Source organism: Prunus avium, chromosome 6 (assembly GCF_965620075.1).
Source record: "Prunus avium chromosome 6, drPruAviu1.hap1.1, whole genome shotgun sequence".
Classification (NCBI taxonomy): Eukaryota; Viridiplantae; Streptophyta; class Magnoliopsida; order Rosales; family Rosaceae; genus Prunus; species Prunus avium.
In genome coordinates this window covers 26,530,232-26,545,228 of record NC_142289.1, presented here as the reverse complement: position 1 = coordinate 26,545,228, position 14,997 = coordinate 26,530,232, and the positions used below count along the sequence as shown (strand labels likewise).

Genomic DNA, 14,997 nt, shown 5'->3' with positions numbered 1-14,997 from the left:
TTTTCCTTAGGGCAGAGATTCCACTGGAGCATGTACTTTAAAAGCCTCATGAGGTCATGCTTTGTCCTTAAAAATTCAACCTTAACCTTAGTAAAGAGAGGATGTAATGCAAACGCAAAATGCAGGGCCTACAAACTTGTGTCTGGCTTTTAAAACTTGTGTCTGGCTTTTAAAGTACATGGCAATTGACAAGATGGATACGTGGAGCAAGCCTAAACACTAAACATGAAACAAGCTGACCTCTAACCGTTGGTTGAACGTTCATCTGTGGCCGCCATGTGAGCTTTGTATATCACACTTGACACTTCATCAGTCCATTGCTCTCTGTCTCTCTCTCTCTCTCTGTCCTCGTATCAAAGCCATGGCAAGCACTACCTCTCCCGCTCTGTCTGTGTCAAAATTGGATTTTCCATTTTTATCCTCTCAGAGAAACGTAACTTTCAGCAAGGAAAATCTTCATCAAGTTAAGATGCCTCGTAGGATGTCTAAGTTTTCTGGGTTTGAATCAAATGGGTATATCTTATTTTCTTCTTTGAGTGGTCAAATTGGTGAGGGCAGCTTTCCTAGTCCAGAAGCCACTGCGAACAACAATGCGCCTGAGGTCCAAGTTCAAAGCAGGTACCATGCTTTCAGTTCCTCTCATGCTCTAATAATCCTTTATATTGGTTTAGAGTTTTGCATTGTTCTAAGTTTCTGTTTGGTTTTAGAAAGTAGGAATTCTTGAAGCAACTGTGAAGTTTCATATCCGGTTCTGGGTTTTTCTTTCAAGAGATGTATATAAAGAACTTTCCTCTGATTCCTCGGAAACGATCAAATTTTATGTCTTTAAGTTAGCTATGCTGCCCTTCATACGAAATTTAGTGAGAAAGCTGTTTTTTATTAAATTTTCTATAAGGTTAGACTCTAATTTAGCTTTACACTCTATGGATCATAAAATGCATAGTTGTGGAAGAATTGGCATAGTGGTAAGTGAAAAAAGATGCGACAGAGGATAGCTGAATCATAAAACATCACATGAGCCCCGAAACCTAAGTCCAACTGTGGTAAAGGGAGCTAAAATGGACTAACCAAGAGAGGGGGAAATGAAAATTTGGATGAGAACCTCGAGTTGCCATCTTTCTACAAACACTCCACTTTCCACTTTATTTGGAATCTCCTGATTTCTAACTGAGACATGGAGTGAGAGTTACTCATGTGCTTTTATAGAGTTGTGCTTTTGATTCCCACTTAATATGTGAACCAATATAGTTTTAGTGATCAGCTAATGAGAATAATTTGGATACTCATGTTGCTTGTTGCCTGAAAGAGTTTTTCTATTTTCAGTTGCTATTGTATCATTGATTCTTTATTTCATGTTAATTGTAATTAATATAAGTATTTGGCATCTTTTTGGCTGACAGTGGGTTTAAATTAATGATTGTCTTTCTTACTTTCTAGTGTCATTTTTCTTTTGTGTGTCGTAGAATATGGAACTGGAGGGGTTATTCTATCCGCTATCAGCATGCTGGCAACAGTGGCCCGGCATTAGTATTAATTCATGGTTTTGGAGCAAACAGGTCTACATCATGCACACATTACTTCTCATAAGCAGACAACTAATTGCTATAGGTATTACATGCGCAAATTGCTATATACATTCATGTTTTACACACACAGGCATGAGACATATCCATTTTTCTTAGTTGTACGCATGGTATGAACTTCATTAAATTTGAAAAATTAAATTTACTTATGTAAGGTTTTGCACTTTTAAGTTTGTTGCTTACTTATCTTGTAGATAGTTGTGAGAGAGTTAAGTCCTTGCTAATTAGATTTAATAAGTCAGATAATAGCTGCTCAAACTGTTGTTAGTGCTTAAGATAAGGACCCATGAACAGACCAAACTCTAATCTTTCTGGGTTTTGGTGCAATCTAGAAGCTAAAGCTTCATTTTTTGGGCTTTGTATTCCCCACAATTTTCGAGTTTTCATGCATAACTTGCATTTTAAATGTTCCCAAACTATTTGCAAGTTTCACACTTTGCCATATGTTTCAGAGTTTTGTTGTATGATCTCTTTAATTCCATGCTTAACTTGTCAAGATCAGTACCTATGACACACTTTTTATTATTTACAGTGACCATTGGAGGAAAAATATTCCAGTTCTTGCAAAATCACATAGGGTATACTCAATTGATCTTATTGGTTATGGGTACTCAGACAAACCAAATCCTCGTCAATTTGGGGAAAGTTCCTTCTATACATTTGAGACATGGGGCACCCAGCTAAATGACTTTTGTATTGATGTGGTCAAGGATGAAGCATTCTTTATATGCAACTCTATCGGAGGTGACCATCTCTCTCTCTCTTTTTGGTATGAGTTGTAAGTTTTTATGCTTAACTAGTTCTGCCTAGTGATAAATGAAAAGGATCAAGGGAAAAAAAAACATATAATTTATGCCGTCTTTGTTAATCTAATGGCCACCTGTGAGGCTGTGAAAAGATCCTGTGATAGGATATTATGCTTTCCATCATGTGTTGGTTAGACATGCCTTAACAATAAATAACATATTAATCTATTATGCATTCAGATATGTATATGGAAAGATAGTGAAGTCTTGGATCCGAAGGAGGTCACCATTAAAGTTCATTTTTTGGTTACTTTGCTGCAATAAACTTATGAAAGAAATATTTTGGTAAAATATACTGCCTTTGCTTTCTTGCGTACCATCTTCTAATACGCTGGGTTTACATTCAGATATCAATATTTCCCACAGTGATAAGCCATAATCTACAATGTTGATGCGATACTTCTATATGATTCTGCTTATTACTAATGGAGCCTTTGTTCTTTAGAAACTATTTCTTTGAATGACATCAACAGAGACATACCCTTATGAGTTTTTTTGGGTCTTCTCATAGGACTTGTTGGTCTTCAGGCAGCAGTTATGGAGCCACAGTTATGTAAGGGCATAATGCTCTTAAATATTTCTCTTCGTATGCTTCATATTAAAAAGCAGCCTTGGTACGGAAGACCATTGATTAGATCATTTCAGAACTTACTGAGGTAAAGCTGGATTAAATAGTTTGTTTGTCATGTTAGAGTTCTTCAGTGTAAACATAGAGTTCAAGTCATGATGTTGTGGCAGAAATACTGATGTGGGCAAATATTTTTTCAAAACTGTTGCCACACCAGAGTCTGTGAGGAATATCCTTTGCCAGGTATTTTACGATAGCGACATATTTATTTTTTGATAAGCTGCTAATATTGAAGTATATAAACCAACGTTATCTGATTAGCAAAGATAGATTCATAGCATAGTACAAATTACGAAAATGATTTTTTGCAAATAGTTAAAATTTGGAATCTTTTCACTCCATCCACATAAGTCTTTCTGGATCTTAATGGGTATAACAGACACTTCAGCTATGATATGTACATATTCACTCTAAGTGGGAATCTGGCTTGAATGTCGTTGTGGTTGCCGATGGTGGTGTGTGTTTGTTAAGCTGTATAGTGTTATATCCAAATTATCTTGTTTTTATAGAAGCTAAAAAACTTGTGAACACTTGCACTCTTCCCTTTTGTTTCTTTGTTTAGGTTTACTGATACGAATAATTGCATTTCAGTGCTACCATGACACCTCCCAGGTAACAGAGGAACTAGTTCAAAAAATCCTTCTTCCAGGACTTGAGCCTGGTGCTGTAGATGTATTTCTGGAGTTCATTTGTTACTCAGGTGGCCCCCTTCCTGAGGAACTATTGCCTCAAGTGAAGGTTAGTGTCTCAGTAAACTCAGTAAACTGATTACAGTATCCTTACTAACCACTCACACCAGTCAAATTTACTATTACTAATGCATCAAGTAGCTTCAAGTTTTTAATTTTTCTTCTCTGTACAGTGCCCTGTTTTGATAGGATGGGGTGAGAAGGATCCATGGGAGCCCATTGAACTTGGACGTGCCTATGGGAAATTCGATTCTGTAGAAGACTTCATTGTTCTTCCTAATGTCGGCCACTGCCCTCAGGTCTCTCTCTCTCTCTCTCTCTCTCTCTCTCTCTCTCTCTCACACACACACACACACACACACACACACCGCCACAAACACTCTGAGGTTATAATTTGTCTGTATATATAAGAACCAGAGTAGGTATTTAAGAGCTGCCTTGGAGCAGAATGGTAATAATTTAGCTCTCAGAAAGGTTTGCGTACATGAAGGCTATTGGAGTTTTTAAAAATGTTTGAGAAGATGCATGGATGTATAATGTGGTTTTGTAGCACATGCTAAAATCTGGCTCGGAGAAACTGGTTTCTGTTGTCTTGGGAATGAAAGATTAGATCAAATGTATAAATAGGGAAAAGAGGTGCTAGCGCCCAACCATAAGCAGATATAATTAGTATGAATTCTGATAACTTTCCCATTGACAACGAAGGCTCATTCATAATTTGTTAATGTTCCTGATCCTGAAGGATGAAGCACCTGACCTAGTGAATCCACTGGTCGAGTCATTTGTGGCACGCCATGCTGCACTCTCAGCCAGCATTTCCACAGCTACCTGATCTGTGGCATGTCAGTTTGTTGCAGTTTCTTTGTGCAGCAAAGGCCATTGCTAGTCAAAACTTGATTCTTATGCCCCAGAAGCAGCGGCTTTCAAACAGTATTGCAGATGCTTTTGATGTTCTATTGATGGCGTCATCATGTGGCATCTGAATGGAATGTTACGAGTACTTGGTATGGCACCATAACTAGTTTTATATTCTACTCTTTCCCTTTTACCAGGAATACCAAGTTTCTATTAGGTTTTGCTCTTTGTAATCACATATTATGACTGTGTAAGACCTCTTTAGTTAGTGATGTATCAGCTTCAGATTGAGGAATACTTTGTATATATTTTACAATCACATTGACGGATATATATACGTCGTATATACATATTGAAGAGATCGAATATGCTAAAATATTGATAGTTAGTCTTTCAAGTCTAGGGAGCTATATGTGGGAGTGTGCTATAGTTTTTCACCCCACATTTACACCGAAGAGTTCAAGTTAATGTTCTGTTTCTGAGTAATGGAACTTGTCTTGACCAAAAAGAGTTCAAATTTTGCTTTCATATCACCCTTGTTTGAATAAGATAAAATATCTAGATAACTAAATATAAAATGAGATTTTCAAACATCTGTTACTTTAATTTTTATAGAGCAGAAGAGTCAAGAAAATCTCAATTTTGCTTATTTGTCTTCAGATTTGCTTCGACTTATTGACATAATTGTTTATTTAGGATACAGAATAACCCTTTAGAGTTTATATATTTTAGATTTTAAGCAATTAACGTAATTTAAGATTACAACCTAAAATTTAAGCTCTAAAGAGTGATTTTTACACCCTAAAGAATCAACCATGTTAATAAATCAAATCAACACTAAAGAAAATTGAGTAAAAATAAGTTCTCAGCACGTTGTTTAAAGAACAAAAGTCATGCACAGAGAATAAACTACTCAAATATCAATATACAATGTCTCATGCGAGTCTCTCTCTCTCTAGCAACCGCACATATATACTATGGGATTAAGAACCATTATGAAGATTGTCCAATAGGACAGGATTGAAGCGTGATCATAATAAATCCTAAAATATTAGCCAGACGTGACATATGCTTATGATTAGGAGGTGAATGTGGTAAAAGTGCATGCAAACTTAGAAATCAAACCTGTGGGAACCGAATTAATTCATAACCCTAGGTCAAATAATTCCTTCCATTTAGAGATAATTTGACCTAATTTGGAATTATTCAATTTAATTGGGGATTACCGAATTAAATAGAATGTTACCTAATTAGGTTGAGGATTGATTTGATTCTTACGAATATTCTCAATTAAAGGAGGAGTTACCTAATTAAATTAGGTATTGATCTGATTACCACAATTAGGGATTTGATTTATATTCCTAATAAATCAAATCCCTAATTAGTCAAATCTCACCAAATTGGGGAGGAATAATTTCCTTCTATCTACGGAATTATTCCTCTGAAACCCTAGCTCCCGAAACCTCTATAAAAGGATGGCCACACACAAGGGTTGAGGGACGTCTAAAACTCCTACTGAAACTCTGCAGAAATTATCTCTCAGAAACCCTAGCCGCCACTCTCTCTCTCCCTTTTACACAAGGCTCCGGCCACCACTCATGGCTCCAGCCACCCGATTTTTACCACACATACATATTCCCATACCCTATTTTAGCTATTGTTTCTCTTCAGATCGATTGAACTGACTTAGGCATCGGAGGGCCTTTGGCCAACACCCCCCGGGTGTGGTCCTCTTATTGCTATTCGTTTTGCAGGGAGAAAGAGAGGCAGAGAAGACGAAGGAATCTTTCAACCGAATATTCCCGTGGAGGGAAATTTGCTCCCACAAATTGGTGCTTTCATTGAGAGCACGTGATATACTCAAAGCGTGCTCCAAACCTATTTTCCAATCCATCAAAGCCTTCCAAACAACCATGGTTGGAAGCAAGATGATGAGAGGCAAAGTCGCCGCAATTGCTCAATCCGCGACGGCCCAAAGCTACTCCACCCATGATCCCGCGATCAACATGGTGGCACCACCACCTCTCACCTCTGCGCCGACCACCGCCGTCATCCAAGGCCCCGTGGCCAAATCTAGCCACCCTCGTGGCTCCACCGCCGAGCATGGTGGAACCTCCCATCAAGGTGGGCTCATTACCACCGCCGACCTAGGCCCAATCTTGGAGCAACTTCATCCATTCCCTCCATTGCCTCCATGCTCGACGCACGCTCCTGCGCACACCTCCAATGAAACCCTAGCCCGTATGCAATTGGGCTCCACACACTTCTCTCCTCCTGATCCACGAAGTCAAGCAGACCTCAATTTGAGAGCTGACCAGCTAGCTCAGAGAATGGATGACCAAAGCAACTTGATGAGGCAGCTCCTCAACCAAATGAATCTGGCGCAAAACCTTGGCCTTGGACCACTGGGTGAAGAGAGAAGGATGGACGACTGCGCCAACAGGCAGAACGGAGGGTGCCGAGCAGGTCGAGCAGGAATGAGCAGACAAGGAGAGGGACAACAACGTGATCAGCTCGCCAACATGTCACAAGCATCCGCAAGCCACACTCAGAGCAACGTGCGAGGAAGACTGGGCCCACGACTCGACGTCCGCGACCGCCTAGGCCCGCAGAGGAATGCTCCTCCAAGGCTAGGCTCCCAGAGAGGTCAACCTAACAACCTTCACGGTGAGGATGACGAGGAAAGGTGCTCCGCTGCTCACTCTCGAAGAACCAACTCTCGTCGACAAGCTACGGAGGATCACTCGCAAGTGCAATCCACCAACACGCTACCTAGGCAACGCAACCGAGAAGCTCGAACCTTGCGAGTCAATGAGGAGGTCAATCAGCATCGCCCGAATTGCGAGGATCGCCAACGTGTCCAACCAGCAATGCATGCAGAAGACGTCAAGAAGCTTGTGAATGACCAACTACAAGACTTAAAAGCCGGCGGGAACTTCGAAGACGCCCTACTCAAGGAGATGGACCAAGCGAACTCCACGCCTTTCACTGTCGAAATTGAGCATGCGGCTCCCCCGAAGCGGTTCTCGACGCCTTCGTTTACGCCCTTCAAGGGAGACTCCGATCCCGAGAGCCACCTAAAACACTTCAAAAGTGTCATGATCCTCCACAAGGCCGACGACGCGTTGATGTGCAAGGTGTTTGTGATGACCTTGCGGGGAGAAGCTCAGGACTGGTTCCATACCCTACCATCCGGGTCAATCAGCAACTTCAAGGAACTGGCATACGTCTTCGCCAAAGAATACACGTCTTACCGGATAATCAAGAAGAACCTCGACCACCTATTCAACCTACGCAAGAAGTCCGACGAATCCCTTCGAGACTACATCAAGAGATTCAAAGCAGAAAAGGCCAACATCGTAGGATGTAACGACCAGATCGCATCCTCTGCCTTCAAGAGAGGCTTGCCAACTGAGTGTGACCTGTATCGCGAGCTGACCATCTCTCCCTGCCAAACACTGGAAGAAGTCTTCGCGACAGCAGAACGCTACGCACTTTGGGACGATGACCGGATCGCCGCAAAGAAGGTTGCCAAGCAAGCCGATCAATCGGTTGAGCAGGCAAGCCAAAGGAACGGTAGGATAAATGACAAGGATGGAGGCAAGCATGGATTACAGCCTCTATGTTATCTTTTTAAAAACAAATTTGGGAGAGAAAGCTGGAGGTGACTCATTTGTTGGTACATGGTTTTCAAATTGGAAGAAAAAGGAAAGATTTCAAGTTCATGTTGGAGGTCCCAACAGTTCCCATAACCAAGCTCTGAAAAAATGTCAAGCCTTAATGAATGAAAAACAACATATTGAAAATGTTTTCCATAAGCACTCACATCAATCTCGAATTGACTACAGAATAATTGAATGCATCTATTGATTGTATTAGATTTCTTCTACGACAAGGTCTTGCCTTTCGTGGCCACAATGAGTTTGAGGATTCAAGCAACCAAGGTAATTTTCTTGAGCTTTTGCAATTTCTTGTTGATCACAATGAGGAAGTTAGAGCTGTTGCTTTGAAAAATGCTCCTAAAAACCTCAAAGTAACTTCACCTAAGATTCAGAAAGACATTGTAAATGCTGCAGCAGTTGAAACAACTAATGCTATTATTAGAGATATGGATGATGCATTCTTTTCTATTTTGGTTGATGATCGGTTCAAAATTGTATATTATTTCTTACCCTTCTAGCTTATGATTTGGTTATGTTTTTGAGTTAAACTTGTGCTTTTAATCCTTTTTGTGTTTTTGTGTTTGTTTTTGTTTTTGGTTTTGCTTAAGGACTAACAATCTTTAAGTTTTCTAATTACTTTGTTTTACAGAGTCAGTAAAACGTTTGTGGGTATCGTATCTGTTAAACCCTCAGGAGACACAACTCCTCCTACTAGGGATGCCTAGAGGTTTAAAGGCTTGTTGCATATGCTAAATGCAATCGAGTTACCTACGAAAGTGGTTTAGTTAACTTCTAGTTTTGTTTTTAACTTTGTTTTGTGTTGTTTTGCTCGAGGACTAGCAAAATCTAGGTTTGGGGGTATTTGATCGGTTCAAAATTGTATATTATTTCTTACCCTTCTAGCTTATGATTTGGTTATGTTTTTGAGTTAAACTTGTGCTTTTAATCCTTTTTGTGTTTATCTTTCAGTTAATTGAGCTTTAGGTAACAATGATGGCTTTGGAGAACATAATTCATGCAATTCAAGCATGTTAAGGCCTAATTTGGATGAATTGATGAAGAGCTTAAAGACAAATTCATTATGGCTACAGCCCCCTGCCAGTCCAGTTCCGTAGGTCATATTGCAAGCTTTGTTTCAGCAACCTACATAGCTCGGATGAGGCCACATTCTTCATGAAAGTTGCTCCAATTGGTGTGTACTATAACATATCCAAAATGAAGCCCCATTGGATAAATCTGGAGTCCTTTACCTAGCAAACACAGAACCATGCTCAGGATGGATCTTATCAGCGCGGAAAATGAGTTAGCAATTTGTTTCGGCCTTAACTTCTTCCTCCGACCTTGGATTGGCCCAAATAACATATGGCTGGAAAGAAGACATTCTGAACTTCAATTTAGAGTGCTTAAAGTCCTAATTTGATTAATAGAAGCCCAAGTTGTAAGCCCTTGAAGTTGCTGGTCATGCTGACCTCAGCATGTGCTGGTTGGATGCTTGGTCATGGTGAGCTAGGTATGAGCTATCATTTCTGGTTGGAAGCTTGGTCATGGTGACATGAAGATGAGCTAGGGCTGCTGGTGGGATTTAGTGGTGAAGTGCATCAACCAATTCAAGATTTTCTAATACAAGTGCATCACCCATTTCAGATTTTCTAATACAAGTGTTGTATGCATTAGTCTTATTGAATTCTGATTTTCACTTCCCCTAGGCCTATAAATAGGGAAGTTCTCTAAGCTTGTAATAACACCCCAAGGGGGGGAGCTCTCAAGCACTTCTCTAGAGCTCCCTTCCCTTCTCTCCCTCAAATTCTCTTAGTTTCCCTTTGTAGTTCTCAATTGTTGTAATGAGATCATTCTACTAAATTTTCTTTCTTCTAAATTCTCAAACACTTCTCCCATCCTTCATCAAATTCTCTAAACTACTCAAACACTTCTCCTCCCTTCTCCAAATTTCCCAAACACATTTCCCTTCTCTTCCAAACATCTCCATGTCTCAAACACTTCACAAACACCTTTCTTTCCGTTCCAAAGTTCTCAAACATTCTCCAATTTTCCAAACACTTTCTCTTCCAAAATCCACAAAGTTCCCAAACACCACTTTCCTTACTCTTCCAATATTCTCTTCTTCAAGTCTCCATGTTCTTCAAACACTTCTCCACATTCCTTCATCAAATTCTCCAAATTTCTCAAACACATCTCTCTTCTCTTCTTCTAATCCTCAAAGCTCTCAAACACTTTCTTCTCCCTTCTCTTCTTCTAAATTCTCCAAACACTTCTCTATTCTCCTTCAAAGTTCTCCATGCTCTCAAACATGTCCCAAACACTTTCTCTTCCAAATTCCCAATGTTCTCAAACCTTCTCTTCCAAAATCCTCTAAGTTTCCAAACACTTTCTTCATCAAATTCTCCAAACACTTTCTCAAACAATTCTCTACTTCTACTTTCTTCTCCAAAAAGCCTCCATGTCCTTAACCACTTTTCCCAAACACTTCTCCTTTCTTCCTCAAATGCTCTCTTTAATGTTCTCCAAGTTGTAATTTATTTTTCTTAATGTACATTCTTTCTTCTTGTTTTGTTTCTTTTGTTTTCATTTATGTTTTGTAGGAAAACTGAGTTGGATCATTCAATCACCAATCCCTGTGGAATCGACCTCACACTTACATATGCTAAACTACCAACGGCTCGTGCACTTGCGAGTATCACAAGTTGAGGATGCAACTGAATCCACTTTGGTGCAGCTGTATCTACGCAACAAGTTTTTGGCGCCGTTGCCGGGGATCGGTAACATTGTTTGATTCTATTTGGTTTTCCTACTTTTTATTTATTTTTATCTTTTTCTTAACTGGACAGTTTCATGTTTTAAAGTTAATGATGTTAATTGATAAGTTGTGTTTGTAGTCCAACGGACAAGGACAATTGCCTGACAAGCAAGAGAACTGGGTTTGAGTCCCAGCTTACACAACACAAAAAAAAGGTTCAAGTAGCATGTTGATTATTTCTAGTTTATGGTTTCATTCACTTGCTCTTAATTAAATATCTTGTTCAAGTTTACATAAACACCATATGACTCTTGGACTGATTAGTGAATGAATGGGTAGATATTGAAGACAAACACCATGTTTAAATTCTACTTGGTTCTCTATTGTTCTTCTTGTTCTTAATGGGTTCGGAATTTGTGTTTAGACTAAACACCATAGCTAAATGCTTTTTCTGAATACTTGATTAAAACCACACACCATATGGATAATCATATTCGAGAAAGAACGAACTTCATAAGCTAGTTTGTTTACTTTGCTACTTGTTACTTTGAAGCATGAAATTGGACGTGTGTTGATTTTCCTTTCAATTTTAGTTTTTATTTCCTAATCCTTTAATTCTGTTTCAAGTTTTCTGTGTTTGTTTTAGCAAGTAATGTCAGCTTAATAAAAATGGAGAGAGATGGTAACTTCAATCATAAAGATAGGGAGTGTGGAGTAGTGGGAGAAGTCGCGACCTCCAAATGCATCATGCTCGACCTAATCGCTTCAAGGGGGAGTATTCCAATCCTTTCTCTTTAGTTGTTTTGTTATTACTTTAGTAATTTTAATTTTCTATTTCTTTTATTTAAAAAAAAATTTAAAAGATTTTTTTTATATTAGCTGACTCGTGGTAACTCCAGTGAGCGTCTCCGTCAATACAGTGTCTAGGAGTTCTTTAGGCGACACCTTCGGTGTCTAAGAAGTTTGGGTTTTAAGTGGGACCTTTGTGACCCCTCCAACCTTCCCGGATCCCCTGGCTGTGTTTTCTGAGGCCCTTAACTGGTCATCCATGAGTTGCTTGTATATTTGTGTGTTTTTTTTCAAAAATAAAACAAAACAAAACAAAACAAAAATAAAAAAAATAAAAAAATAAAAAAGTTTTAAAAAAAATTGAAATTTGAGTTTTTATTTAATTTTCCTTGTAAATTGCAATTTGGAACTTCTTTGTTGTTTTTTTTTTCTTTGTGTGGTCAGTTAGTTGTAAATAATAATAAATTAAAAAAAAAAATCAATTTGGAAGTTCTTTGTTTTCTTTTATGTTCTTTTTTTTGTTTTGTTAGGTTAGTTTATTTATTTACGTGGTGTGGTTAGTTAGTTTATTTCTGATTGTTAAAAACACATTTTTATTTTATTTCAAACATTACAAACAAAGAAAAAAAAAAGTAAAACAAAAAAAAAACAAAAAAAACATTCAAGTAAATTAAAAATAAAAACAACTTCTTCATCTTCATCTTCATCTTCATGGCATGCCTCTATTGTCTCTTACTTGCAGAATCTGCAGCAGCTCCACATGGTCCTCATTTTTTCTCTGCAGTGCTTCCACGTGCTGATTGGCACAGTAGAGCCGCTTCTGCAAGTCCGCCACCATAGCCTTCAAGGAAGTTATTTCCTCGCTCATCGCGGCACACTCTCGTGTTCTCGCCAGCAATCGCATACCCAAATTGGTAGCCGAGACCGCATGGAGAACAGTTAAATTATTGGACTCCTCCACCGCTGCTTTGTCAGACCTCTGTGCCACATGCAGATGATCTGTCGATGTGAGCTTGCTGCCAATCATGCCTCCAAGCAGCGCTGCTCTGTTCGGCATTGCTTCAGAAAAGTTCGGTATTACCTCAGCAAAGTTTGAGGCCGTACCGTGATGATATGTGGAGTTTGGGAAGACATGGTTTTGAGGAGCCCTTATCTGCGCATTCGGTGGTGCAAGGGACAGTTCAAGGCTAAGATCATCAAGGTGAGTGCATGAGGATGCCATTGTTTTGTTTTTGGATTTTTTGATGTTTTCTCTAAATTTGCAGGAAGAAATGCGGGGTGCTCTTCTACTTCACCGAGATGAGTTTAAATAGACTTATGCAGATGAGGGAGCCGAAAGCACTTCGGATCTCGAGGGTGCTATCATGTGCTCTTTTCTCTCGGATCCCTTCATTTCTGGCGCAAATTGCGAGCACGTTTTTTTTTATAAAAGGGAGCATGTCTACACTTTCACTTACTTTTGCCTCCCTGTTTTCTGATGTTTGTGTTTTTGCTTTTTCAGTTTTTATTTTATTTTATTTTATTTTATTTTATTTTCAATTATTTTCTTCTTGTTTGACTGGTTTCTTAATAATGTAGTTGGAAGAAGAGACAAAATTAAAGATGCGTCTTGGACACCTGGTGCAAGAATCCCAACTCTTCTTTTAAATTATTGTTTGAATTGCGTGTTTATTTCAGTTTATTTATTTATTTATTTATTTTGTTTTTTATTTAATTAGGTAGTATAATTTAAAACTCATAGGATATTCTTTGAAGGAGCTAAATTTTTGGTAACTCCAGTGAGCAACCGCAGTCTATACAGTGTCTAGGAGTTCTTTAAGGCGACACCTTCGGTGTCTAAGAAGTTAGGGTTTTAAGCGGGACCATTGTGACCCCTCCAACCTTCCCGGAACCCCTGGCTGTGTTTTCTGAGGCCCTTAACTGGTCATCCTTAAGTTTTTCTTCTAAAAGAAGAAGCAGTTATTTGTGTATAACTTAACTAAAAATAAAAATTAAAAAAAAAAAAAAAATCTTGTTTGGGTCTTCGTGTTTTTGTTTGATTGTCGTTCTTTACATTTAGGGTCAATCGTTTCTTTGAGATAGCTAACGTTTTTATTTCCCAATTAAAGAAAAAAAAAACACACATACACTTTAAAATTAAATAATAAATAAAAACTGAAATCATTTCTTCTTGGCGCTCGGTGTCTCGACCATAGGAGCTTTGAGTTTGGCCCTCTGGCTGTCCTCTTCCGGGGCTTCACGCACAGCCTCTTGGGGCTCATCACTTGAGCTCCCAAAGATCGCAATCTTAGCTTGAGCGTAACTACTCTCGCGATCCGCTTGCTTGCGTTTACCCGGTCGGTCTAGGTCCTCCAGTTGCTTTCTCATGTCGCGAGAGTACAACTCTACCATCTTTGATAGATTTTTATTCTCGTCTCGCAATACTTCTAGCTGGTGTCGATTCACCTCCACAATCCTTGACCTCTCCCTTTTCAAGCTTTTTATAGCACTCTGACAGTCTTCAACCAAACTTCGCTCCGCCGCCAACTGAGCTTTAAGCACCTCTACCTCATGGGACTTCGCAAGTAGGCGATGACCCAAACTTGCAACACATGCTGTACTCTGCACGCTCAGTGCCAGGGCATCACTCGTGACTCGGTTGTCATCCCTTGTCCCGAACACACGTATATCTTTGGGAGTCACTAAATTTCTGCAAACTCCAATGGCAACATCGTTGTCCAGGAGTATTGAGTCATTGACAGTCACAGGCCCCCGTGCGGAGGCAAAGTAGGGCATCCATATTGGTGCTACTGCTTGGCCTCGTGTCTGAGTCGGTGGAGCTAGGTTGAGATCTAACGAAAAGGGGTAGGAAGAAGCCATTTGATTTCTCACTTTTTTTTCTTTTTCTTGCTTCTTTTCTCTTTTGTGTTTCTGAGTTTGTGTGTTTTTTGTTTTTTGTTTTTTTCCCTTCTTTTTCCTTCTTATAGATGTAGTCTTTGACAAACAAACCCTAGCCGTTGCAGCGTCTAAGCGTTTTCTGAATATCCAGCGTTCCTCGAGTCCCACAACCTTCTCACTTTCCAACCGTTTCCAACTCATTTGTCACGACTTGCTTTGTCTGAACGGACGCGTTCAGCAAAGTCGTCGCGCCTTTCCATGAGCCCGTAATTTTCGCTTGTGGATCTGCGGCGCCTCTATGCGTCGACACGTGGCTCCTGCTTTCTGCCCGTGACTATCCATGAAACGACATC

At 39.4% G+C, this 14,997-nt stretch overlaps 1 protein-coding gene across 3 annotated transcripts; it reads left to right on the top strand.

The window, feature by feature from the left end:
• Positions 1-143: 143 nt before the first annotated feature.
• Positions 144-4,922, top strand: LOC110765052 (uncharacterized). 3 transcript variants are annotated; one of them, XM_021968101.2, is made up of 8 exons: positions 157-618; positions 1,464-1,556; positions 2,116-2,327; positions 2,901-3,045; positions 3,128-3,200; positions 3,609-3,755; positions 3,880-4,005; positions 4,449-4,922. In XM_021968101.2, exons 1-8 carry the CDS (start codon positions 362-364, stop codon positions 4,536-4,538), a joined length of 1,143 nt encoding a protein of 380 aa, XP_021823793.2. In that variant the 5' UTR covers positions 157-361; the 3' UTR covers positions 4,539-4,922. The 3 variants fall into 3 exon arrangements, with proteins under 3 accessions (XP_088110212.1, XP_021823794.2, XP_021823793.2); XM_088254086.1 differs by lacking the exon at positions 4,449-4,922 and having other exon boundaries at positions 144-618; positions 3,880-4,442; XM_021968102.2 differs by lacking the exon at positions 1,464-1,556 and having other exon boundaries at positions 151-618.
• Positions 4,923-14,997: the final 10,075 nt, after the last annotated feature.